Source organism: Oncorhynchus keta, chromosome 3 (genome assembly GCF_023373465.1).
Source record: "Oncorhynchus keta strain PuntledgeMale-10-30-2019 chromosome 3, Oket_V2, whole genome shotgun sequence".
Lineage (NCBI taxonomy): Eukaryota > Metazoa > Chordata > Actinopteri > Salmoniformes > Salmonidae > Oncorhynchus > Oncorhynchus keta.
The window spans coordinates 34,633,747-34,656,535 of NC_068423.1; the positions used below are offsets into that span (position 1 = coordinate 34,633,747).

Genomic DNA, 22,789 nt, shown 5'->3' on the forward strand with positions numbered 1-22,789 from the left:
ACTGTAGTACTGTAGGACTGTAGCAGGTGTAATACTGAAGTACTGTAGCAATGTAGCAGGTGTAATACTGTAGTACTGTAGCAGGTGTAGTACTGTAGTACTGTAGCAGGTGTAGTACTGTAGTACTGTAGGACTGTAGCAGGTGTAATACTGAAGTACTGTAGCACTGTAGCAGGTGTAATACTGAAGTAATGTAACACTATAGCAGGTGTAGTACTGTAGTACTGTAGCAGGTGTAATACTGAAGTACTGTAACACTATAATCAAATCAAATTTTATTTGTCACATACACATGGTTAGTAGATGTTAATGCGAGTGTAGCGAAATGCTTGTGCTTCTATAGCAGGTGTAGTACTGTAGTACTGTAGCAGGTGTAGTACTGTAGTACTGTAGCAGTTGTAGTACTGTAGTACTGTAGCAGGTGTAGTACTGTAGTACTGTAGCAGGTGTAGTACTGTAGTACTGTAGCAGGTGAGCAGGTGTACTGTAGCAGGTGTACTGTAGCAGGTGTAGTACTGTAGTACTGTAGCAGTTGTAGTACAGTAGTACTGTAGCAGGTGTAGTACTGTAGTACTGCAGTACTGTAGCAGGTGTAGTACTATAGTACTGTAGCAGATGTAGTGCTGTAGTACTGTAGCAGGTATAGTACTGTAGTACTGTAGTACGGTAGTACTGTAGCAGGTGTAGTACTGTAGTACTGTGGCAGGTGTAGTACTGTAGAACTCTAGTACTGTAGCAGGTGTAGTACTGTAGTACTGTAGCAGGTGTTGTTCTATAGTACTGTAGCAGGTGTAGTACTATAGTACTGTAGCAGGTGTAGTACTGTAATACTGTAGCAGGTGAGCAGGTGTAGTACTGTGGTACAGTAGTACTGTAGCAGGTGTAGTACTGCAGTATGGTAGGACTGTAGCAGGTGTAGTACTATAGTACTATAGCAGGTGTAGTACTGTAGTACTGTAGCAGGTGTAATACTGAAGTACTGTAACACTATAATCAAATCAAATTTTATTTGTCACATACACATGGTTAGCAGATGTTAATGCGAGTGTAGCGAAATGCTTGTGCTTCTATAGCAGGTGTAGTACTGTAGTACTGTAGCAGGTGTAGTACTGTAGTACTGTAGCAGTTGTAGTACTGTAGTACTGTAGCAGGTGTAGTACTGTAGCAGGTGAGCAGATGTAGTACTGTAGCAGAAGTAGTGCTGTAGTAGTGTAGCAGGTATAGTACTGTAGCACTGTAGCAGGTGTAGTACTGTAGTACTGTAGTACTGTGGCAGGTGTAGTTCTAGTACTGTAGCAGGTGTAGTACTATAGTACTGTAGCAGGTGTAGTACTGTAGCAGGTGTAGTACTGTAATACTGTAGCAGGTGAGCAGGTGTAGTACTGTGGTACAGTAGTACTGTAGCAGGTGTAGTACTGCAGTATGGTAGGACTGTAGCAGGTGTAGTACTGTAGAACTCTAGTACTGTAGCTGGGGTAGTATTGTAGTACTGTAGCAGGTGTAGTACTATAGTACTGTAGCAGGTGTAGTACTGTAGTACGGTAGTACTATAGCAGGTGTAGTACTGTAGTACTGTAGCAGGTGTAGTACTGTAGAATGGTAGTACTGTAGCAGGTGTAGTACGGTAGTACTGTAGTACTGTAGCAGGTGTAGTACTGTTGTACTGTAGTACTGTAGCAGATGTAGTGCTGTAGTACTGTAGCAGGTATAGTACTGTAGTACTGTAGTACTGTAGCAGGTGTAGTACTGTAGTACAGTAGTACTGCGGCACGTGTAGTACTGTAGAACTCTAGTACTGTAGCTGGTGTAGTATTGTAGTACTGTAGCAGGTGTTGTTCTATAGTACTGTAGCAGGTGTAGTACGGTAGTACTGTAGCAGGTGTAGTATTGTAGTACGGTAGTACTGTAGCAGGTGTAGTATTGTAGTACAGTAGTACTGTAGTACGGTAGTACTGCAGCAGGTGTAGTACTGTAGCAGGTGTAGTATTGTAGTACGGTAGTACTGTAGCAGGTGTAGTATAGTAGTACGGTAGTACTGTAGCAGGTGTAGCCCATCATGCAAATGTAATAATAATCAAGATATATATATATTTTTTTAACTATCTTACATATGAAACCTTATTTGTTCATTGAAAATTGTGAATAACTCACCACAGGTTAATGAGAAGGGTGTGATTGAAAGGATGCACAGAACTCTGCAATGTTGGGTTGTATTGGAGAGAGTCTCAGTCTTAAAACTTCTTATGGTATATGGACGCTTGCGTCCCACTTGGCCAAAAGACAGGGAAAATACAGCGCGGCAAATTCAAATAAAATTATATAAAAATCTAACTTTCATTAAATCACACATGTAAGATACTCAATTAAAGCTACACTCGTTGTGAATCCAGCCAACATGTCAGATTTTTTTTTAGGCTTTTCGGCGAAAGCATAAGAAGCTATTACCTGATGATAGCACAACAGTAAACAAAGAGGGTAGCATATTTCATGCCTTAAATCATGCCTTACCTTTGACGAGCTTCTTTTTTTGGCACTCCAACATCACAATTGGTCCTTTTGTTCGATTCATTCCGTCCATATATATCCAAAATGTCAATTTAGTTGGCGTGTTTGATCCAGAAGAAAACAGCTTCCAAATTGCGCAACGTCACTACAAAATATTTCAAAAGTTCCCTGTAAACTTTGCCAAAACATTTGAAACTACTTTTGTAATACAACTTTAGGTATTTTTAAACGTTAATAATCGATCAAATTGAAGACGGGTCTATCTGTGTTCAATACAGGAAGACAACAAAACAAAGCTACTTTTCAAGTCTTGCGCAACTCAAGAGTGTTACGCAGTTCCTAGATGGCCCTACTTCTTCATTGCACAAATTAATAACCTCAACCAAATTCTAAAGACTGATGACATCCAGTGGAAGCGGTAGGAACTGAAAATAAGATCCTAAGAAATATAATTTCCCAATGAGAAATCACTGAGATCACTGAGACCTCAAAAATAAAATTCTGAACGGTTAGTCCTCGGGGTTTTGTCTGCCCCATAAGTTCTGTTATACTCACAGACATGATTCAAACAGTTTTAGAAACTTCAGAGTGTTTTCTATCCAAATCTACTAATAATATGCATATCTTATATTCTTGGCATGAGTAGCAGGAAGTTGAAATTGGTTACGCTATTTATCCAAAAGTGAAAATGCTGCCCCCTATACCTTAACTAATTTCCCACACACAGTGGCCTGTACTTAGTTGTCATGCTACTGAGGGGCGAGAATCCACTCTCACATAGGTACGTCATTGCAAAGGGCATCAGTGTCTTAACAGAGTGATTTGCCAAGGCAGGATACTCTGAGCGCAGCCCTATCCAGAAATCTGGCAGTGGCTTCTGATTAAATTCAAATTTCACAGAACCGCTTGTTGCAATTTCAATGAGGCCCTCTTGTTTTTTTATTTATATATTTTTTCACCTTTATTTAACCAGGTATTTATATATATAACCCTTTATTTAACCAGGTATTTATATATATAACCCTTTATTTAACCAGGTATTTATATATATAACCCTTTATTTAACCAGGTATTTATATATATAACCCTTTATTTAACCAGGTATTTATATATATAACCCTTTATTTAACCAGGTATTTATATATATAACCCTTTATTTAACCAGGTATTTATATATATAACCCTTTATTTAACCAGGTAGGCCAGTTGAGAACATGTTCTCATTTACACAAGGAATAGATATACAGTCAATAACACAATATAAACATTTATGTAAAGTGTGTGCAAATGTTGAAGAGTAGGGAGGTAGGCAATAAATAGGCCATGGAGGCGAAATAATTACAATTTAGCATTAATACTGGAGTGATAGATGATGATGTGCAAGTAGAGATATTGGGGTGCAAAAGAGCAAGAGGATAAATAGCCATATGAGGATGAGGTAGTAGGGTGGGCTATTTACAGATGGGCTGTGTACCAGTACAGTGATTGGTAAGCTTCTCTGACAGCTGATGCTTAAAGTTAGTGAGGGAGATATGAGACTCCAGCTTCAGTGGTTTTTGCAATTAGTTCCAGTCATTGGCAACAGAGAACTGGAAGGAAAGGCGACCAAAGTAAGCGTTTGCTTTGGGGATGACCAGTGAGATATACCTGCTGGAGCGTGTGCTATGGGTGGGTGTTGCTATGGTGACCAGTGAGCTGAGATATGGTGGGGCTTTACCTAGCAAAGACTTATAGATGACCTGGAGCCACTGGGTCAGGCGACGAATATGTAGTGAGGGCCAACCAATGGGAGCGTACATGTCGCAGTGGTGGGAAGTATATGGGGCTTTGGTGACAACGGATTTCAGCAATATATAACAGAATGTCCAATTCGTGATGGTAAATGCCCATTGTAATGTATTGCTAATGGACAGTGTCCAATACACATAATACATTGCCAGTCTTAACATGTTATACTGCAGTTGGACAGTGTCCATTGCCAATATATTGCAATTGGACAGTGTCCATTACACATGTGCTCTATTGTCAGTGTGAACATGCTATTCTGCAAGTTGACAGTGTCCATGGCATATCCATAAGGACTTCCCATTACGAAATGGACGTCCTGAATCAACACCAACGAGAAATTCGGACTTCCTATGACCTTCTAGGTTGATTCAGGGCTTTACATAGTGATATTTTTTATTTGGTTAGTGTATAGGTATACCATCTCACCTTCCTCCGTCCGTCCTCCCCTGGGCCACTGTCCTCCAGCATCATCTTTAGGTACTCTTCTTTAGACAGCTTCTCCAGGGCCTTGGCCTCTATCTCCCTATCTGCTGCCTGGTGACATGCTGCCTCCTGGAGGTACAACTGCCTGCAAGAGACACACAGGACAGAACAGAAAGTCTGGTCAGAGACCAGCCAGGAAAACCCTGTTTAAGAGACAGGAAGGAGTGGGAGAGGGAATGAGGGAGTGGAGGATGGCCTTTAGACAACGCAGCTTTGGTCAAAGAGAGAAAAGATCCGAGGGGTAGCCAGCTGTTTATACAAAACTGTTGGTCAGTACCAATGAGGTTCTTCAAGGGCAGCAACAGGCAACATCTTAGCATGGCAACACCACCAGGTGTTTTTCTGAATCATGCTGAAGATATTTGTCAGTGGGAGGAGAGGTGTGGGATTAGGAAAGGGAGAAATGCATGCTGTGAAGGAAGAAGCCAAGTCAGGGGACAACCGGGAGTAGGGAGGGACAAAAGGGTTTTATGACACAGAGACAAAAAGAAAGGGGGAATAATATTTTATTGTGGTTACAGTACAGTAGAGTAGTACATAAACACAGAAACATGCAGGCAGCAGGAGCAGACAGAGAGGTCAGACCACAGGGTTGGAGTCAGACCACAGGGTTGGAGTCAGACCACAGGGTTGGAGTCAGACCACAGGGTTGGAGTCAGACCACAGGGTTGGAGTCAGACCACAGGGTTGGAGTCAGACCACAGGTTTGGAGTCAGACCACAGGGTTGGAGTCAGACCACAGGGTTGGAGTCAGACCAAAGGGTTGGAGTCAGACCACAGGGTTGGAGTCAGACCACAGGGTTGGAGTCAGACCACAGGGTTGGAGTCAGACCACAGGGTTGGAGTCAGACCACAGGTTGGAGTCAGACCACAGGGTTGGAGTCAGACCACAGGGTTGGAGTCAGACCACAGGGTTGGAGTCAGACCACAGAGTTGGAGTCAGACCACAGAGTTGGAGTCAGACCACAGGGTTGGACTCAGACCACAGTGTTGGAGTCAGACCACATAGTTGGAGTCAGAACACAGAGTTGGAGTGAGACCACAGAGAGGTAAGGCCACAGAATCCAACCACGGTTGGAATCAGACCACATGGTTGGAGTCAGACTAAAGGGTTGGAGTCAGACCAAAGGGTTGGAGTCAGACCACAGGGTTGGAGTCAGACCACAGGGTTGGAGTCAGACCACAGGGTTGGAGTCAGAACACAGGGTTGGAGTCATGCCGGTGTTGAGGGGGGAACGGCATGAGGTAGAGGGGGAGTGAGGGGGAACTTAGAGTGAGGGGGAAGAGAGAGTGGGAGTGAGGGGGAAGGTAGAGGGGAGTGAGGGGGAAGGGAGACAGGTAATGAGGGGGAAGAGAGAGGGGGAGTGATGGGGAAGGTAGAGGGGGAGTGAGGAGGAAGGGAGAAGGATAATGAGGGGGAAGGTAGAGGGGGAGTTAGGGGGAAGGTAGAGGATTAGTGAGGGGGAGGGAAGAGAGAGGGGGAAGGTTTATGGAGAGTGAGGGGGTAGGTAGAGGGGGAGTGAGGAGGAAGGTAGAGGGGTAGTGAGGGGGAAGGTAGAGGGGAAGTGAGGGGGAAGGTAGAGGGGGAGTGAGGAGGAAGGGAGAGGGGAAGTGATGGGGAAGGTAGAGGGGGAGTGAGGAGGAAGGGTGAAGGGTAATGAGGGGGAAGGTAGAGGGGTAGTGAGGGGGAAGGTAGAGGGGAAGGGATGGGGAAGGTAGAGGGGAGTTAGGGGGAAGCTATATGGGGAGTGAGGGGGAGGGAAGAGTGAGGGGGAAGGTTTATGGAGAGTGAGGGGGTAGGTAGAGGGGGAGTGAGGAGGAAGGGAGAAGGGTAATGAGGGGGAAGGTAGAGGGGGAGTTAGGGGGAAGGTAGAGGATTAGTGAGGGGAGGGAAGAGTGAGGGGGAAGGTAGAGGGGAGTTAGGGGGAAGGTAGAGGATTAGTGAGGGGGAAGAGTGAGGGGGAAGGTTTATGGAGAGTGAGGGGGTAGGTAGAGGGGGAGTGAGGAGGAAGGTAGAGGGGAAGTGAGGAAGGTAGAGGGGTAGAGGGGAAGTGTGGGGAAGGAAAGGTAGAGGGGGAGTGAGGGGGAAGGTAGAGGGGAAGTGAGGGGGAAGGGGGGAGTAGAGGGGTAGAGTGAGGAGGAAGGTAGAGGGGAAGTGAGGGGGAGTGAGGGGGTAGGTAGGGGTAGTGAAGGGGTAGGTAGGAGGGGGGAAGGTAGAGGGGAAGTGAGGGGGAAGGTAGGGGAGTGAGGGAGAAGGTTTAGGGAAGGAGGGGGAGGTAGGGGGGAGTAGTGGAAGGGGGGTAGGTAAAATAGGGGGAAGATATAGGGGGTGAAGGGTAGTGAAGGGGGGTAGGTAGAAGGGTAATGAGGGGGAAGGTAGAGGGGTAGTGAGGGGGAAGGTATAGGGGGAGTGAGGGAAAGGTTTAGATGGGGGGGGAAGTGAGGGGAAGGTAGAGGGGGAGTGAGGGGAAGGTAGAGGGGAGTGAGGGGGAAAATAGAGGGGGAGATGGGGAGTAGGGGGGGAGGGGGAAGGTATATGGGGGAGTGAGGGGGAAGGTAGATGGGGAGTGAGGGGAAAGGTAGATGGGGAGTGAGGGGGAAGGTAGATGGGGAGTGAGGGGGAAGGTAGAGGGGGAGTGAGGGGGATGGTAGAGGGGGAGAGTAGAGGGGAGAAGGTAGATGGGGAGTAGAGGGGGAGGGGGAAGGTAGATGGGGAGGAAGGAAGGTAGATGGGGAGTGAGGGGGAAGGTAGAGGGGGAGTAAGGGGAAGGGAGGGGGAAGGGAGAGTGAGGGGGAGTTTAGAGGGGGAAGGGGGAGTGAGGGGGAGTAAGGGGGAACGTTTAGGAAGAGTGACACATTATGCAGGAATGTCACAACCACTGACGCATGGCAGGACTCTCAACTCCCTGCATCACGGCCCACATGGGAACCAGAGCACTGGGCACTTTGGTCTGGGGCAGAGAGAGGGCCACAGGAAAAGGAGGGGAGGGAGTGGGGGGCCCGGAGGGAGTGGGGGGCCCGGAGGGAGTGGGGGGCCCGGAGGGAGTAGTGGGCCCGGAGGATCGGTAGAAGGTGGATGGACTTAAATCTGACATGGAGAGAGGAGGAAGGTGGATGGGTTAAAACCTGACATGGGAGAGAGGAGGAAGAGGATGGGTTTAAACCTGACATGGGAGAGAGGAGGAAGAGGATGGGTTTAAACCTGACATGGGAGAGAGGAGGAAGTGGATGAGTTTAACCCTGACATGGAGAGAGGAGGAAGAGGATGGGTTTAAATCTGACATGGGAGAGAGGAGGAAGAGGATGAGTTTAAACCTGACATGGAGAGAGGAGGGAGAGGATGGGTTTAAATCTGACATGGGAGAGAGGAGGAAGAGGATGAGTTTAAACCTGACATGGAGAGAGGAGGAAGAGGATGGGTTTAAATCTGACATGGGAGAGAGGAGGAAGAGGATGAGTTTAAACCTGACATGGGAGAGAGGAGGAAGTGGATGAGTTTAACCCTGACATGGGAGAGAGGAGGAAGTGGATGAGTTTAAACCTGACATGGGAGAGAGGAGGAAGTGGATGAGTTTAAACCTGACATGGGAGAGAGGAGGAAGAGGATGAGTTTAAACCTGACATGGGAGAGAGGAGGAAGTGGATGAGTTTAAACCTGACATGGGAGAGAGGAGGAAGTGGATGAGTTTAACCCTGACATGGGAGAGAGGAGGAAGAGGATGAGTTTAAACCTGACATGGAGATTGGAGGAAGAGGATGGGTTTAAACCTGACATGGAGAGAGGAGGAAGTGGATGAGTTTAACCCTGACATGGAGAGAGGAGGAAGTGGATGAGTTTAACCCTGACATGGAGAGAGGAGGAAGTGGATGAGTTTAAACCTGACATGGGATAGAGGAGGAAGTGGATGAGTTTAAACCTGACATGGAGAGAGGAGGAAGTGGATGAGTTTAAACCTGACATGGGAGAGAGGAGGAAGAGGATGAGTTTAAACCTGACATGGAGAGAGGAGGAAGGGGATGAGTTTAAACCTGACATGGGAGATTGGAGGAAGTGGATGAGTTTAAACCTGACATGGGAGATTGGAGGAAGAGGATGAGTTTAAACCTGACATGGAGAGAGGAGGAAGAGGATGAGTTTAAACCTGACATGGGAGATTGGAGGAAGTGGATGAGTTTAAACCTGACATGGAGATTGGAGGAAGTGGATGAGTTTAACCCTGACATGGAGAGAGGAGGAAGTGGATGAGTTTAACCCTGACATGGAGAGAGGAGGAAGTGGATGAGTTTAAACCTGACATGGAGAGAGGAGGAAGTGGATGAGTTTAACCCTGACATGGAGAGAGGAGGAAGTGGATGAGTTTAAACCTGACATGGAGAGAGGAGGAAGTGGATGAGTTTAACCCTGACATGGAGAGAGGAGGAAGTGGATGAGTTTAACCCTGACATGGAGAGAGGAGGAAGTGGATGAGTTTAACCCTGACATGGGAGAGAGGAGGAAGTGGATGAGTTTAACCCTGACATGGAGATTGGAGGAAGAGGATGGGTTTAAACCTGACATGGAGAGAGGAGGAAGTGGATGAGTTTAACCCTGACATGGGAGAGAGGAGGAAGTGGATGAGTTTAACCCTGACATGGAGATTGGAGGAAGTGGATGAGTTTAACCCTGACATGGGAGAGAGGAGGAAGTGGATGAGTTTAAACCTGACATGGAGAGAGGAGGAAGTGGATGAGTTTAACCCTGACATGGAGATTGGAGGAAGTGGATGAGTTTAACCCTGACATGGGAGAGAGGAGGAAGTGGATGAGTTTAAACCTGACATGGGAGAAAGGAGTTGAAGGAGACTGGGAGTGAGCAAGGCATTAAACCTGTGATGAGGGTAGATAGACTGGAAGACAGGAGTGGATGAGTTTAACCACATACATGGGAGAGAGGAGGAAGTGGATGAGTTTAACCCTGACATGGAGATTGGAGGAAGAGGAAGGGGTGTTAAACCTACCTGGAGCGCTCAGACAGGATGAGTTTAAGAGGAAAGCTAGGAAGTGGATGAGTTTAACCTCTGGAGAAGCAGGATTAATAAAAGTTTAACAGCAGAAAGGGAACAGAAAAGTGGATGAGTTTAACCCTGGGACATGGGAGTTAGGAATGGATGGGTTTAAACCTGAAACATGGTGTTTACTACAGAGGAACAGGATGAGTTTAACCCTGACATGAAACAGGTGTTTAAACCTGACATGGGAGAAAGGACTGGAGAAACTGGTGTTTACTACAGAAACAGGTGTTGGGGTAGATAGACTGGACATAGAGTAGGGCGAATACAGTCACTACAGAAACAGGTGTTTAGCTTGTACCTGGAGAAACAGGTGTTTACTACAGAAACAGGTGTTTATAAAGAAACAGGTGTTTACTACAGAAACAGGTGTTGGTATACGGTTGGGACATAGTTAGCTGAATACAGTACTACAGAAACAGGTGTTTACTACAGAAACAGGTGTTTACTATAAACAGGTGTTTACTACTGAAACAGGTGTTTACTACAGAAACAGGTGTTTACTACAGAAACAGGTGTTGGTATACGGTTAGGACATAGTAATACAGCTGAATACAGTACTACAGAAATAGGTGTTGGTGTACGGTTGGGACATAGTAAGCTGAATACAGTACTACAGAAACAGGTGTTGGTGTACGGTTGGGACATAGTTAGCTGAATACAGTACTACAGAAACAGGTGTTTACTACAGAAACAGGTGTTTACTACAGAAACAGGTGTTTACTACAGAAACAGGTGTTTACTACAGAAACAGGTGTTTACTACAGAAACAGGTGTTTACTACAGAAACAGGTGTTTACTACAGAAACAGGTGTTTACTACAGAAACAGGTGTTTACTACAGAAACAGGTGTTTACTACAGAAACAGGTGTTTACTAAAAGACAACAGGTGTTTACCCTAATAGAAACAGGTGTTTACTACAGAAAATAAATGTTGTACTACAGAAACAGGTGTTTACCATAAAAACAGGTGTTGGTGTAACACCCTATTGGGACATAGTTAGCTGAATACAGTACTAACTGAAACAGGTGTTGGTGTACGGTTGGGACATAGTTAGCTGAATACAGTACTACAGAAACAGGTGTTGGTTAGGTTGGGACATAGTTAGCTGAATACAGTACTACAGAAACAGGTGTTTACTACAGAAACAGGTGTTTACTACAGACCTTCCCTTTTCAGGTTTACTACAGAAACAGGTGTTTACTACAGAAACAGGTGTTGGCTATACGGTTGGGACATAGTAGACCCTACAGTACTATCAGAAACCCTGTGGCTTACTACAGAAACAGGTGTTGGTATACGGTTGGGACATAGTTAGCTGAATACAATACTACAGAAACAGGTGCTTTACTACAGAAACCCTGCTGGCTACAGAAACCCTGGTGTTTACTACAGAAACCCTGCTGGCTACAGAAACAGGTGTTTACTACAGAAACAGGTGTTGGCTACTGTAGACCCTGCTGGGACATAGTTAGCTGGCTACAGTACCCTGCTGGCTACAGTAGACCCTGTTTACTACAGACCCAGGTGTTTACTACAGAAACAGGTGGCTACTACAGAAACCCTGTTGGCTACTGAAACAGGTGTTGGTATACGGTTGGGACATAGTTAGACCCTGAATGGCAGTACTACAGAAACAGGCTGTTTACTACAGAAACCCTGTGTTACTGTAGACCCTTGGGACATAGACCCTGCTGGCTACTGTAGACCCTACAGAAACAGGTGTTTACTACAGAAACAGGCTATTTACTACAGGCTACAGGTGTGGCTACTACAGAAACTGCTGGCTTTAGACCCTGAAACAGACCCTGTGGCTACTTAGACCCTGCTGAAACAGACCCTGCTGGCTACTACGACCCTTGGGACTACTGTAGACCCTGCTGGCTACTGTAGACCCTGCTGGCTACTACAGAAGACCCTGCTGGCTACTGAAGACCCTGTTTACTACAGAAACAGGTGGCTACTGGTGTACCCTGCTGGCTACATAGTTAGCTGAATACAGTACTACAGAAACAGGTGTTTACTACAGAAACAGGTGTTTACTACAGAAACCCTGTGGCTACTGTGTACCCTGCTGGCTACATAGACCCTTGGCTGAATAGAGTACTACAGAAACCCTGCTGGCTACTTAGACCCTGCAGGCTACAGGACCCTGTTTACTACAGACCCAGGTGGCTACTGGTAGACCCTGTTGGGACATAGACCCTTGGCTGAAGACCCTGTGGCTACAGTAGACCCTGTGTTTACTACAGAAACTGCTGGCTACTGAAACAGGTGGCTACTGTAGACCCTGGTGTTTACTGCAGAAACCCTGGTGTTTACTACTAGAAGACCCTGCTGGCTACTATAGAAACTGGTGGCTACTACAGAAACAGGTGTTGGCTGTACTGTTGCTGGACATAGACCCTTGGCTGTAGATACCTGTGGCTACATCAGAAACTGTTGGTGTTTGGCTACTGAAACCCTGCTGGCTACTGTTTACTACAGAAACCTGTTTACTACAGAAACTGGTGGCTACTGTAGAAACTGTTGGCTATACGGTTGGGACATAGTTAGCTGAATACAGTACTACAGAAACAGGTGTTTACTACAGAAACTGGTGGCTACTGATAGACCCTGTTGGCTACATAGTTAGCTGAATACAGTACTACAGGACCCTGCTGGCTACTGTAGACCCTGCTGGCTACTGTAGACCCTGCTGGCTACTGTAGACCCTGCTGGCTACTTAGACCCTGCTGACTGTAGACCCTGCTGGCTACTGTAGACCCTGCTGGCTACATCAGACCCTGCTGGCTACTGTAGACCCTGCTGGCTACTGTAGACCCTGCTGGCTACTGTAGACCCTGCTGGCTACTGTAGACCCTGCTGGCTACTGTAGACCCTGCTGGCTACTGTAGACCCTGCTGGCTACTGTAGACCCTGCTGGCTACATCAGACCCTGCTGGCTACTGTAGACCCTGCTGGCTACATCAGACCCTGCTGGCTACTTCAGACCCTGCTGGCTACTGCAGACCCTGCTGGCTACTGTAGACCCTGCTGGCTACTGTAGACCCTGCTGGCTACTGTAGACCCTGCTGGCTACTGTAGACCCTGCTGGCTACATCAGACCCTGCTGGCTACATCAGACCCTGCTGGCTACATCAGACCCTGCTGGCTACTGTAGACCCTGCTGGCTACTGTAGACCCTGCTGGCTACTGTAGACCCTGCTGGCTACATCAGACCCTGCTGGCTACTGTAGACCCTGCTGGCTACTGTAGACCCTGCTGGCTACATCAGACCCTGCTGGCTACTGTAGACCCTGCTGGCTACTGTAGACCCTGCTGGCTACTGTAGACCCTGCTGGCTACTGTAGACCCTGCTGGCTACTGCAGACCCTGCTGGCTACTGTAGACCCTGCTGGCTACTGTAGACCCTGCTGGCTACTATAGACCCTGCTGGCTACTGTAGACCCTGCTGGCTACTGTAGACCCTGCTGGCTACTGTAGACCCTGCTGGCTACTGTAGACCCTGCTGGCTACTGTAGACCCTGCTGGCTACTGTAGACCCTGCTGGCTACTGTAGACCCTGCTGGCTACTGTAGACCCTGCTGGCTACTGTAGACCCTGCTGGCTACTGTAGACCCTGCTGGCTACATCAGACCCTGCTGGCTACATCAGACCCTGCTGGCTACTGTAGACCCTGCTGGCTACTATAGACCCTGCTGGCTACTGTAGAACCTGCTGGCTACTGTAGACCCTGCTGGATACACTAGACCCTGCTGGCTACTATAGACCCTGCTGGCTACACTAGACCCTGCTGGCTACTGTAGACCCTGCTGGCTACTGTAGACACTGCTGGCTACATCAGACCCTGCTGGCTACTGTAGACCCTGCTGGCTACACCCTGACCCTGCTGGCTACTCAGACCCTGCTGGCTACTGTAGACCCTGCTGGCTACTGTAGACCCCCTGCTGGCTACACCAGACCCTGCTGGCTACTGTAGACCCTGCTGGCTACACCAGACCCTGCTGGCTACATCAGACCCTGCTGGCTACTGTAGACCCTGCTGGCTACTGTAGACCCTGCTGGCTACTGTAGACCCTGCTGGCTACTGTAGACCCTGCTGGCTACTATAGACCCTGCTGGCTACTGTAGACCCTGCTGGCTACTGTAGACCCTGCTGGCTACTATAGACCCTGCTGGCTACTATAGACCCTGCTGGCTACTGTAGACCCTGCTGGCTACTGTAGACCCTGCTGGCTACTATAGACCCTGCTGGCTACTATAGACCCTGCTGGCTACTGTAGACCCTGCTGGCTACTGTAGACCCTGCTGGCTACTGTAGACCCTGCTGGCTACTGTAGACCCTGCTGGCTACTGTAGACCCTGCTGGCTACATCAGACCCTGCTGGCTACATCAGACCCTGCTGGCTACTGTAGACCCTGCTGGCTACTATAGACCCTGCTGGCTACTGTAGAACCTGCTGGCTACTGTAGACCCTGCTGGATACACTAGACCCTGCTGGCTACTATAGACCCTGCTGGCTACTTTAGACCCTGCTGGCTACACTAGACCCTGCTGGCTACACGAGACCCTGCTGGCTATATCACACCCTGCTGGCTACTGCAGACCCTGCTGGCTACTGTAGACCCTGCTGGATACACTAGACCTTGCTGGCTACTATAGACCCTGCTGGCTACACTAGACCCTGCTGGCTACACTAGACCCTGCTGGCTATATCACACCCTGCTGGCTACTGCAGACCTTGCTGGCAACTGTAGACCCTGCTGGCTACTGTAGACCCTGCTGGCTACATCAGACCCTGCTGGCTACTATAGAACCTGCTAGCTACTGTAGAACCTGCTGGCTACTATAGACCCTGCTGGCTACTGTAGACCCTGCTGGCTACTTCAGACCCTGCTGGCTACTATAGACCCTGCTGGCTACTGTAGACCCTGCTGGCTACTGTCAGACCCTGCTGGCTACTGTAGACCCTGCTGGCTACTGTAGACCCTGCTGGCTACTGTAGACCCTGCTGGCTACTTCAGACCCTGCTGGCTACTGTAGACCCTGCTGGCTACTGTAGACCCTGCTGGCTACTGTAGACCCTGCTGGCTACTGTAGACCCTGCTGGCTACTGTAGACCCTGCTGGCTACTGTAGACCCTGCTGGCTACTGTAGACCCTGCTGGCTACATCAGACCCTGCTGGCTACTGTAGACCCTGCTGGCTACATCAGACCCTGCTGGCTACTGCAGACCCTGCTGGCTACTGTAGACCCTGCTGGCTACATCAGACCCTGCTGGCTACTGTAGACCCTGCTGGCTACTCCAGACCCTGCTGGCTACTGTAGACCCTGCTGGCTACACCAGACCCTGCTGGCTACTGTAGACCCTGCTGGCTACTGTAGACCCTGCTGGCTACTGACCCTGCTGGCTAGACCCTGCTGGCTACTGTAGACCCTGCTGGCTACTGTAGACCCTGCTGGCTACTGTAGACCCTGCTGGCTACTGTAGAACCTGCTGGCTACTGTAGACCCTGCTGGCTACATCAGACCCTGCTGGCTACTGTAGACCCTGCTGGCTACATCAGACCCTGCTGGCTACTTGTAGACCCTGCTGGCTACATTAGACCCTGCTGGCTACTGTAGAACCTGCTGGCTACTGTAGACCCTGCTGGCTACTGTAGACCCTGCTGGCTACTGGACCCTGCTGCTACTGTAGACCCTGCTGGCTACATCAGACTCTGCTGGCTATATCACACCCTGCTGGCTACATCAGACCCTGCTGGCTACTGTAGACCCTGCTGGCTACTGTAGACCCTGCTGGCTACATCAGACCCTGCTGGCTACATCAGACCCTGCCGGCTACATCAGACCCTGCTGGCTACATCAGACCCTGCTGGCTACTGTAGACCCTGCTGGACTAGACCCTGCTGGCTACTGTAGACCCTGCTGGCTACTGTAGACCCTGCTGGCTACATCAGACCCTGCTGGCTACTGTGGCTAGACCCTGCTGGCTACATCAGACCCTGCTGGCTACTGTAGACCCTGCTGGCTACTAAAGACCCTGCTGGCTACACTAGACCCTGCTGGCTACACCAGACCCTGCCGGCTACTGTAGACCCTGCTGGCTACTATAGACCCTGCCCGCTACTATAGACCCTGCTGGCTACACTAGAGACCCTGCTGGCTACACGAGACCCTGCTGGCTATATCACACCCTGCTGGCTACTGCAGACCCTGCTGGCTACTGTAGACCCTGCTGGATACACTAGACCCTGACTACTTGCTGGCTACTATAGACCCTGCTGGCTACACTAGACCCTGCTGGCTACACTACCCTGCTGGCTACTAGACCCTGCTGGCTATATCACACCCTGCTGGCTACTGCAGACCCTGCTGGCTACACTAGACCCTGCTGGCTACTATAGACCCTGCTGGCTACTGTAGACCCTGCTGGCTACTGTAGACCCTGCTGGCTACTGTAGACCCTGCTGGCTACATCAGACCCTGCTGGCTACTCCAGACCCTGCTGGCTACTGTAGACCCTGCTGGCTACTGTAGACCCTGCTGGCTACTATAGACCCTGCTGGCTACATCAGACCCTGCTGGCTACTGTAGACCCTGCTGGCTACTGTAGACCCTGCTGGCTACTGCAGACCCTGCTGGCTACTGTAGACCCTGCTGGCTACTGTAGACCCTGCTGGCTACTGTAGACCCTGCTGGCTACTTTAGACCCTGCTGGCTACATCAGACCCTGCTGGCTACTGTAGACCCTGCTGGCTACATCAGACCCTGCTGGCTACTGCAGACCCTGCTGGCTACTGTAGACCCTGCTGGCTACATCAGACCCTGCTGGCTACTGTAGACCCTGCTGGCTACTCCAGACCCTGCTGGCTACTGTAGACCCTGCTGGCTACATCAGACCCTGCTGGCTACTGTAGACCCTGCTGGCTACTGTAGACCCTGCTGGCTACTCCAGACCCTGCTGGCTACTGTAGACCCTGCTGGCTACACCAGACCCTGCTGGCTACTGTAGACCCTGCTGGCTACACCAGACCCTGCTGGCTACACCAGACCCTGCTGGCTACTGTAGACCCTGCTGGCTACACCAGACCCTGCTGGCTACTGTAGACCCTGCTGGCTACAGTAGACCCTGCTGGCTACTGTAGACCCTGCTGGCTACTGTAGACCCTGCTGGCTACTGTAGACCCTGCTGGCTACTGTAGACCCTGCTGGCTACATCAGACCCTGCTGGCTACTGTAGACCCTGCTGGCTACACCAGACCCTGCTGGCTACTGTAGACCCTGCTGGCTTCTGTAGACCCTGCTCGCTACATCAGACCCTGTTGGCTACATCAGATCCTGCCGGCTACATCAGACCCTGCCGGCTACATCAGACCCTGCTGGCTACTGTAGACCCTGCTGGATACTGTAGACCTTGCTGGCTACTGTAGACCCTGCTGGCTACATCAGACCCTGCTGGCTACTGTAGACCCTGCTGGCTGCATCAGACCCTGCTGGCTACTGTAGACCCTGCTGGCTACTAAAGACCCTGCCGGCTACACTAGACCCTGCTGGCTACACCAGACCCTGCCGGCTACTGTAGACCCTGCTGGCTACTATAGACCCTGCTGGCTACTGTAGACCCTGCTGGCTACTGTAGACCCTGCTGGCTACATCAGACCCTGCTGGCTACTTCAGACCCTGCTGGCTACTGTAGACCCCGCTGGCTACACCAGACCCTGCTGGCTACTGTAGACCCTGCTGGCTACTGTAGACCCTGCTGGCTACTCTAGAACCTGGTCTGTCTGGTCTGTCTGGTCTGTCAGGTCTGCCTGGTCTGTCTGGTCTGTCAGGTCTGTCTGGTCTGCCTGGTCTGTCTGGTCTGTCTGTTCTGTCTGTCTGGTCTGTCTGGTCTGTCTGGTCTGTCAGGTCTGTCTGGTCTGTCTGGTGTGTAAGGTCTGGTCTGTCTGGTCTGTCAGGTCTGCCTGGTCTGTAAGGTCTGGTCTGTCTGGTCTGTCAGGTCTGCCTGGTCTGGTCTGCCTGGTCTGTCTGGTCTGTCTGGTCTGTCTGGCTGTGTCTGGTCTGTCTGGTCTGGTCTGTCTGGTCTGTCAGGTCTGCTTGGTCTGGTCTGTCTGGTCTGTCTGGTCTGTCTGGTCTGTCTGGTCTGGTCTGTCTGGTCTGTCTGGTCTGTCAGGTCTGTCAGGTCTGTCTGGTCTGTCAGGTCTGTCTGGTCTGCCTGGTCTGTCTGGTCTGTCTGGTCTGTCTGGTCTGTCTGGTCTGTCTGGTCTGTCTGGTCTGTCTGGTCTGTCAGGTCTGTCTGGTCTGTCTGGTCTGTCAGGTCTGTCAGGTCTGTCTGGTCTGCCTGGTCTGTCTGGTCTGTCTGGTCTGTCTGGTCTGTCTGGTCTGTCTGGTCTGTCTGGTCTGCCTGGTCTGTCTGGTCTGTCTGGTCTGTCTGGTCTGTCAGGTCTGTTTGGTCTGTCTGGTCTGCCTGGTCTGTCACATCTGTCTGGTCTGTCTGGTCTGTCTGGGTCGGAATGGAGTTGATTTAAGCTGCAGACCAGACGGCACTCTAGTCCCACAGGGCTCTGGTCTAAAGTAGTGTACTATATAGGGCTCTGGTCTAAAGTAGTGCACTATATAGGGCTCTGGTCTAAAGTAGTGCACTATATAGGGCTCTGGTCTAAAGTAGTGCACTATATAGGGCTCTGGTCTAAAGTAGTGCACTATATAGGGCTCTGGTCTAAAGTAGTGCACTATATAGGGCTCTGGTCTAAAGTAGTGCACTATATAGGGCTCTGGTCTAAAGTAGTGTACTATATAGGGCCCTGGTCTAAAGTAGTGTACTATATAGGGCTCTGGTCTAAAGTAGTGCACTATATAGGGCTCTGGTCTAAAGTAGTGCACTATACAGGGCCCTGGTCTAAAGTAGTGCACTATACAGGGCCCTGGTCTAAAGTAGTTGGTATATAGGGCCCTGGTCTAAAGTAGTGCACTATATAGGGCCCCCATGGTCTAAAGTAGTGTACTATACAGGGCCCTGGTCTAAAGTAGTGCACTAAATGGGTACTATACAGGGCCCTGGTCTAAAGTAGTGCACTATATAGGGTACTATACAGGGCCCTGGTCTAAAGTAGTTCACTAAATAGGGTACTATACAGGGCCCTGGTCTAAAGTAGTGTACTATATAGGGCCCTGGTCTAAAGTAGTGCACTATATAGGGCCCTGGTCTAAAGTAGTGCACTATATAGGGCCCTGGTCTAAAGTAGTGTACTATATAGGGCCCTGGTCTAAAGTAGTGTACTATATAGGGCTCTGTTGTAAAGTAGTGCACTATATAGGGCTCTGTTCTAAAGTAGTGCACTATATAGGGAATAGGGTTCCATAGGGCTCTGGTCTAAAGTAGTGCACTATATAGGGAATAGGGTTCTATAGGACTCTGGTCTAAAGTAGTGCACTATATAGGGAACAGGGTTCCATAGGGCTCTGGTCTAAAGTAGTGTACTATATAGGGCTCTGGTCTAAAGTAGTGCACTATATAGGGCTCTGGTCTAAAGTAGTGTACTATATAGGGCTCTGGTCTAAAGTAGTGCACTAGATAGGGAATAGGGTGCTATATGTGATGATGAATGGTTAAATAAGGGCTGGTTGTGTAAATCTGCTCGACTGAGAGAATGAATTAGTTAAAGTTGATGTCTGAGGAAGGTTATTGTTCGGTAAAGTTGACCTCTCGTGATCTGTAACGATTGCCCTAGCAGCAATACAATGCACTATACTACAATGCCCCTAAAAAATAAAGGGAACACTAAAATAACACATCCTAGATCTGAATGAATTAAATATTCTTATTTAATACTTTTTTCTTTACATAGTTGAATGTGCTGACAACAAAATCACACAAAAAGTATCAATGGAAATCAAATGTATCAACCCATGGAGGTCTGGATTTGGAGTCACACTCAAAATTAAAGTGGAAAACCACACTACAGGCTGATCCAACTTTGATGTAATGTCCTTAAAACAAGTCAAAATGAGGCTCAGTAGTGTGTGTGGCCTCCACGTGCCTGTATGACCTCCCTACAACGCCTGGGCATGCTCCTGATGAGGTGGCGGATGGTCTCCTGAGGGATCTCCTCCCAGACCTGGACTAAAGCATCCGCCAACTCCTGGACAGTCTGTGGTGCAACGTGGATGGGATGGAGCAAGACATGATATCCCAGATGTGCTCAATTGGATTCAGGTCTGGGGAACGGGCGTGCCAGTCCATAGCATCTATGCCTTCCTCTTGCAGGAACTGCTGACACACTCCAGCCACATGAGGTCTATCATTGTCTTGCATTAGGAGGAACCCAGGGCCAACCGCACCAGCATATGGTCTCACAAGGGGTCTGAGGATCTCAGTCAGTCAGGCTACCTCTGGCGAGCACATGGAGGGCTGTGCGGCCCCCCCAAAGAAATGCCACCCCACACCATGACTGACCCACCGCCAAACCGGTCATGCTGGAGGATGTTGCAGGCAGCAGAACGTTCTCCATGGCGTCTCCAGACTCTGTCACGTCTGTCATGTGCTCAGTGTGAACCTGCTTTCATCTGTGGAGAGCACAGGGAGCCAGTGGCGAATTTGTTCTCTGGCAAATACCAAACGTCCTGCACGGTGTTGGGCTGTAAGCACAACCCCCACCTGTGGACATCGGGCCCTCATACCACCCTCATGGAGTCTGTTTCTGACCGTTTGAGCAGACACATGCACATTTGTGGCCTGCTGGAGGTCATTTTGCAGGGCTCTGGCAGTGCTCCTCCTGCTCCTCCTTGCACAAAGGCTGAGGTAGCTGTCCTGCTGCTGGGTTGTTGCCCTCCAATGGCCTCCTCCACGTCTCCTGATGTACTGGCCTGTCTCCTGGTAGCGCCTCCATGCTCTGGACACTACGCTGACAGACACAGCAAACCTCTCAGCATTGATGTTCCATCCTGGATGAGCTGCACTACCTGAGCCACTTGTGTGGGTTGTAGACTCCGTCTCATGCTACCACTAGAGTGAAAGCACCGCCAGCATTCAAAAGTGACCAAAACATCAGCCAGGAAGCATAGGAACTGAGAAGTGGTCTGTGGTCCCCACCTGCAGAACCACTCCTTTATTGGGGGTGTCTTGCTAATTGCCTATAATTTCCACCTGTTGTCTATTCCATTTGCACAACAGCATGTGACATTTATTGTCAATCAGTGTTGCTTCCTAAGTGGACAGTTTGATTTCACAGAAGTGTGATTGACTTGGAGTTACATTGTGTTGTTAAGTGTTCCCTTTATTTTTTTGAGCAGGGTATTATACTAGACCCATACTTATACTGTACACACACACACACACACACACACACACACACACACACACACACACACACACACACACACACACACACACACACACACACACACTCTCGAACTCACGCACACACACACACACACACACACATACACTACCAGTCAAAAGTTTGGACACCTACTCATTCCAGGGTTTTCTTTATTTTTTACTATTCTCTACATTGTAGAATAATAGTGAAGACATCAAAATGATGACATAACACTTATGGAATCATGTAGTAACCAACGAAGTATAGTTTATATTTGAGATTCTTCAAATAGCCACCCTTTGCCTTAGTAGTAACCAAAAAAAGTGTTAAACAAATCAAATGTATATTTATATTTGAGATTCTGCAAATGGGTCTTCCACATGGACAATGACCCCAAGCATACTTCCAAAGTTGTGGCAAAATAGCTTAAGGACAACAAAGTCAAGGTATTGGAGTGGCCATCACAAAGCCCTGGCCTCAAACCTATAGAACATTTGTGGGCAGAACTGAAAAAGCGTGTGCGAGAAAGGAGGCCTACAAACCTGACTCATTTCCACCAGCTCTGTCAGGAGGAATGGGCCAAAATTCACCCAACTTATTGTGGGAAGCTTGTGGAAGGCTACCCGAAACAGTTGACCCAAGTTAAACAATTTATTGGCAATGCTACCAAATACTAATTGTGTGTATGTAAACTTCTGACCCCCTGGGAATGTGATGAAAGAAATAAAAGCTGAAATAAATCATTCTCTCTACTATTATTCTGACATTTCACATTCTTATAATAAAGTGTTGATCCTATCTGACCCAAGACAGGGAATTTTTACTAGGATTAAATGTCAGGAATTGTGGTGAAAAACGGAGTTTAAATGTATTTGGCTAAGGTGTATGTAAACGTCAGACTTCAATTGTATACAAATCCACACACAAACACACACACACGCACACGAGCACACGCACACACGCACACACGCACACACGCACACACGCACACACGCACACACACCCACACACACAAACACACACACACGCACACGAGCACACGCACACACGCACACACGCACACACGCACACACGCACACACGCACACACACCCACACTCACCCACACTCTAACAGTTCAGGCTCTTCGTTAGTGGGCGAGTCTTCAGTCTTCATCAGGCGTTTGGAACCAGGAAGTGGGCGTGTCTGTCCACTGGCTTCTAGCCCTGCCCCTTGCCCAGGGCCTGCCCCTGAGCTGGTCTGAGGGAATGTGTAGACCCGGGAGGAGTCAGCTGATACACAGTACCGGGCTCCCCGCGCGAGGGGACTGCCACTGTGGTGGGACCCACTGAACCCAGAGAAAAAAGGGTTGAAGGTCAAACGGGTGTAGAAGTGTTGGTGAGAAAAGGGAACTGCTGGCCGGATGGACAGCAACAACAGAACAACAGGACACCCAATGGCCAACCAGCCTGGTCACATGATCAATTTGGAACTTTTTGTATCATAGATAACATATATAAAGGACAGAATGAGGACACATCTCTGTAGGTTAACAGACAGCTGAATGAGGACACATCCCTGTAGGTTAACAGACAGCTGAATGAGGACACATCTCTGTAGGTTAACAGACAGCTGAATGAGGACACATCCCTGTAGGT

The 22,789-nt window shown here is 49.1% G+C and overlaps 1 protein-coding gene across 1 annotated transcript in view; it reads right to left on the minus strand.

The window, feature by feature from the left end:
- Nucleotides 1–22,789, minus strand: part of LOC118363521 (signal-induced proliferation-associated 1-like protein 2) — a 434,866-nt gene that overhangs the window by 107,085 nt on the left and 304,992 nt on the right. Inside the window, exons 17-18 of the mRNA XM_052497073.1 lie at nt 22,255–22,479; nt 4,720–4,861 (exon numbers count right to left, since the gene is read on the minus strand). Coding sequence (XP_052353033.1) covers nt 4,720–4,861; nt 22,255–22,479 — 367 coding nt within the window. The remainder of the gene's footprint in view (nt 1–4,719; nt 4,862–22,254; nt 22,480–22,789) is intronic.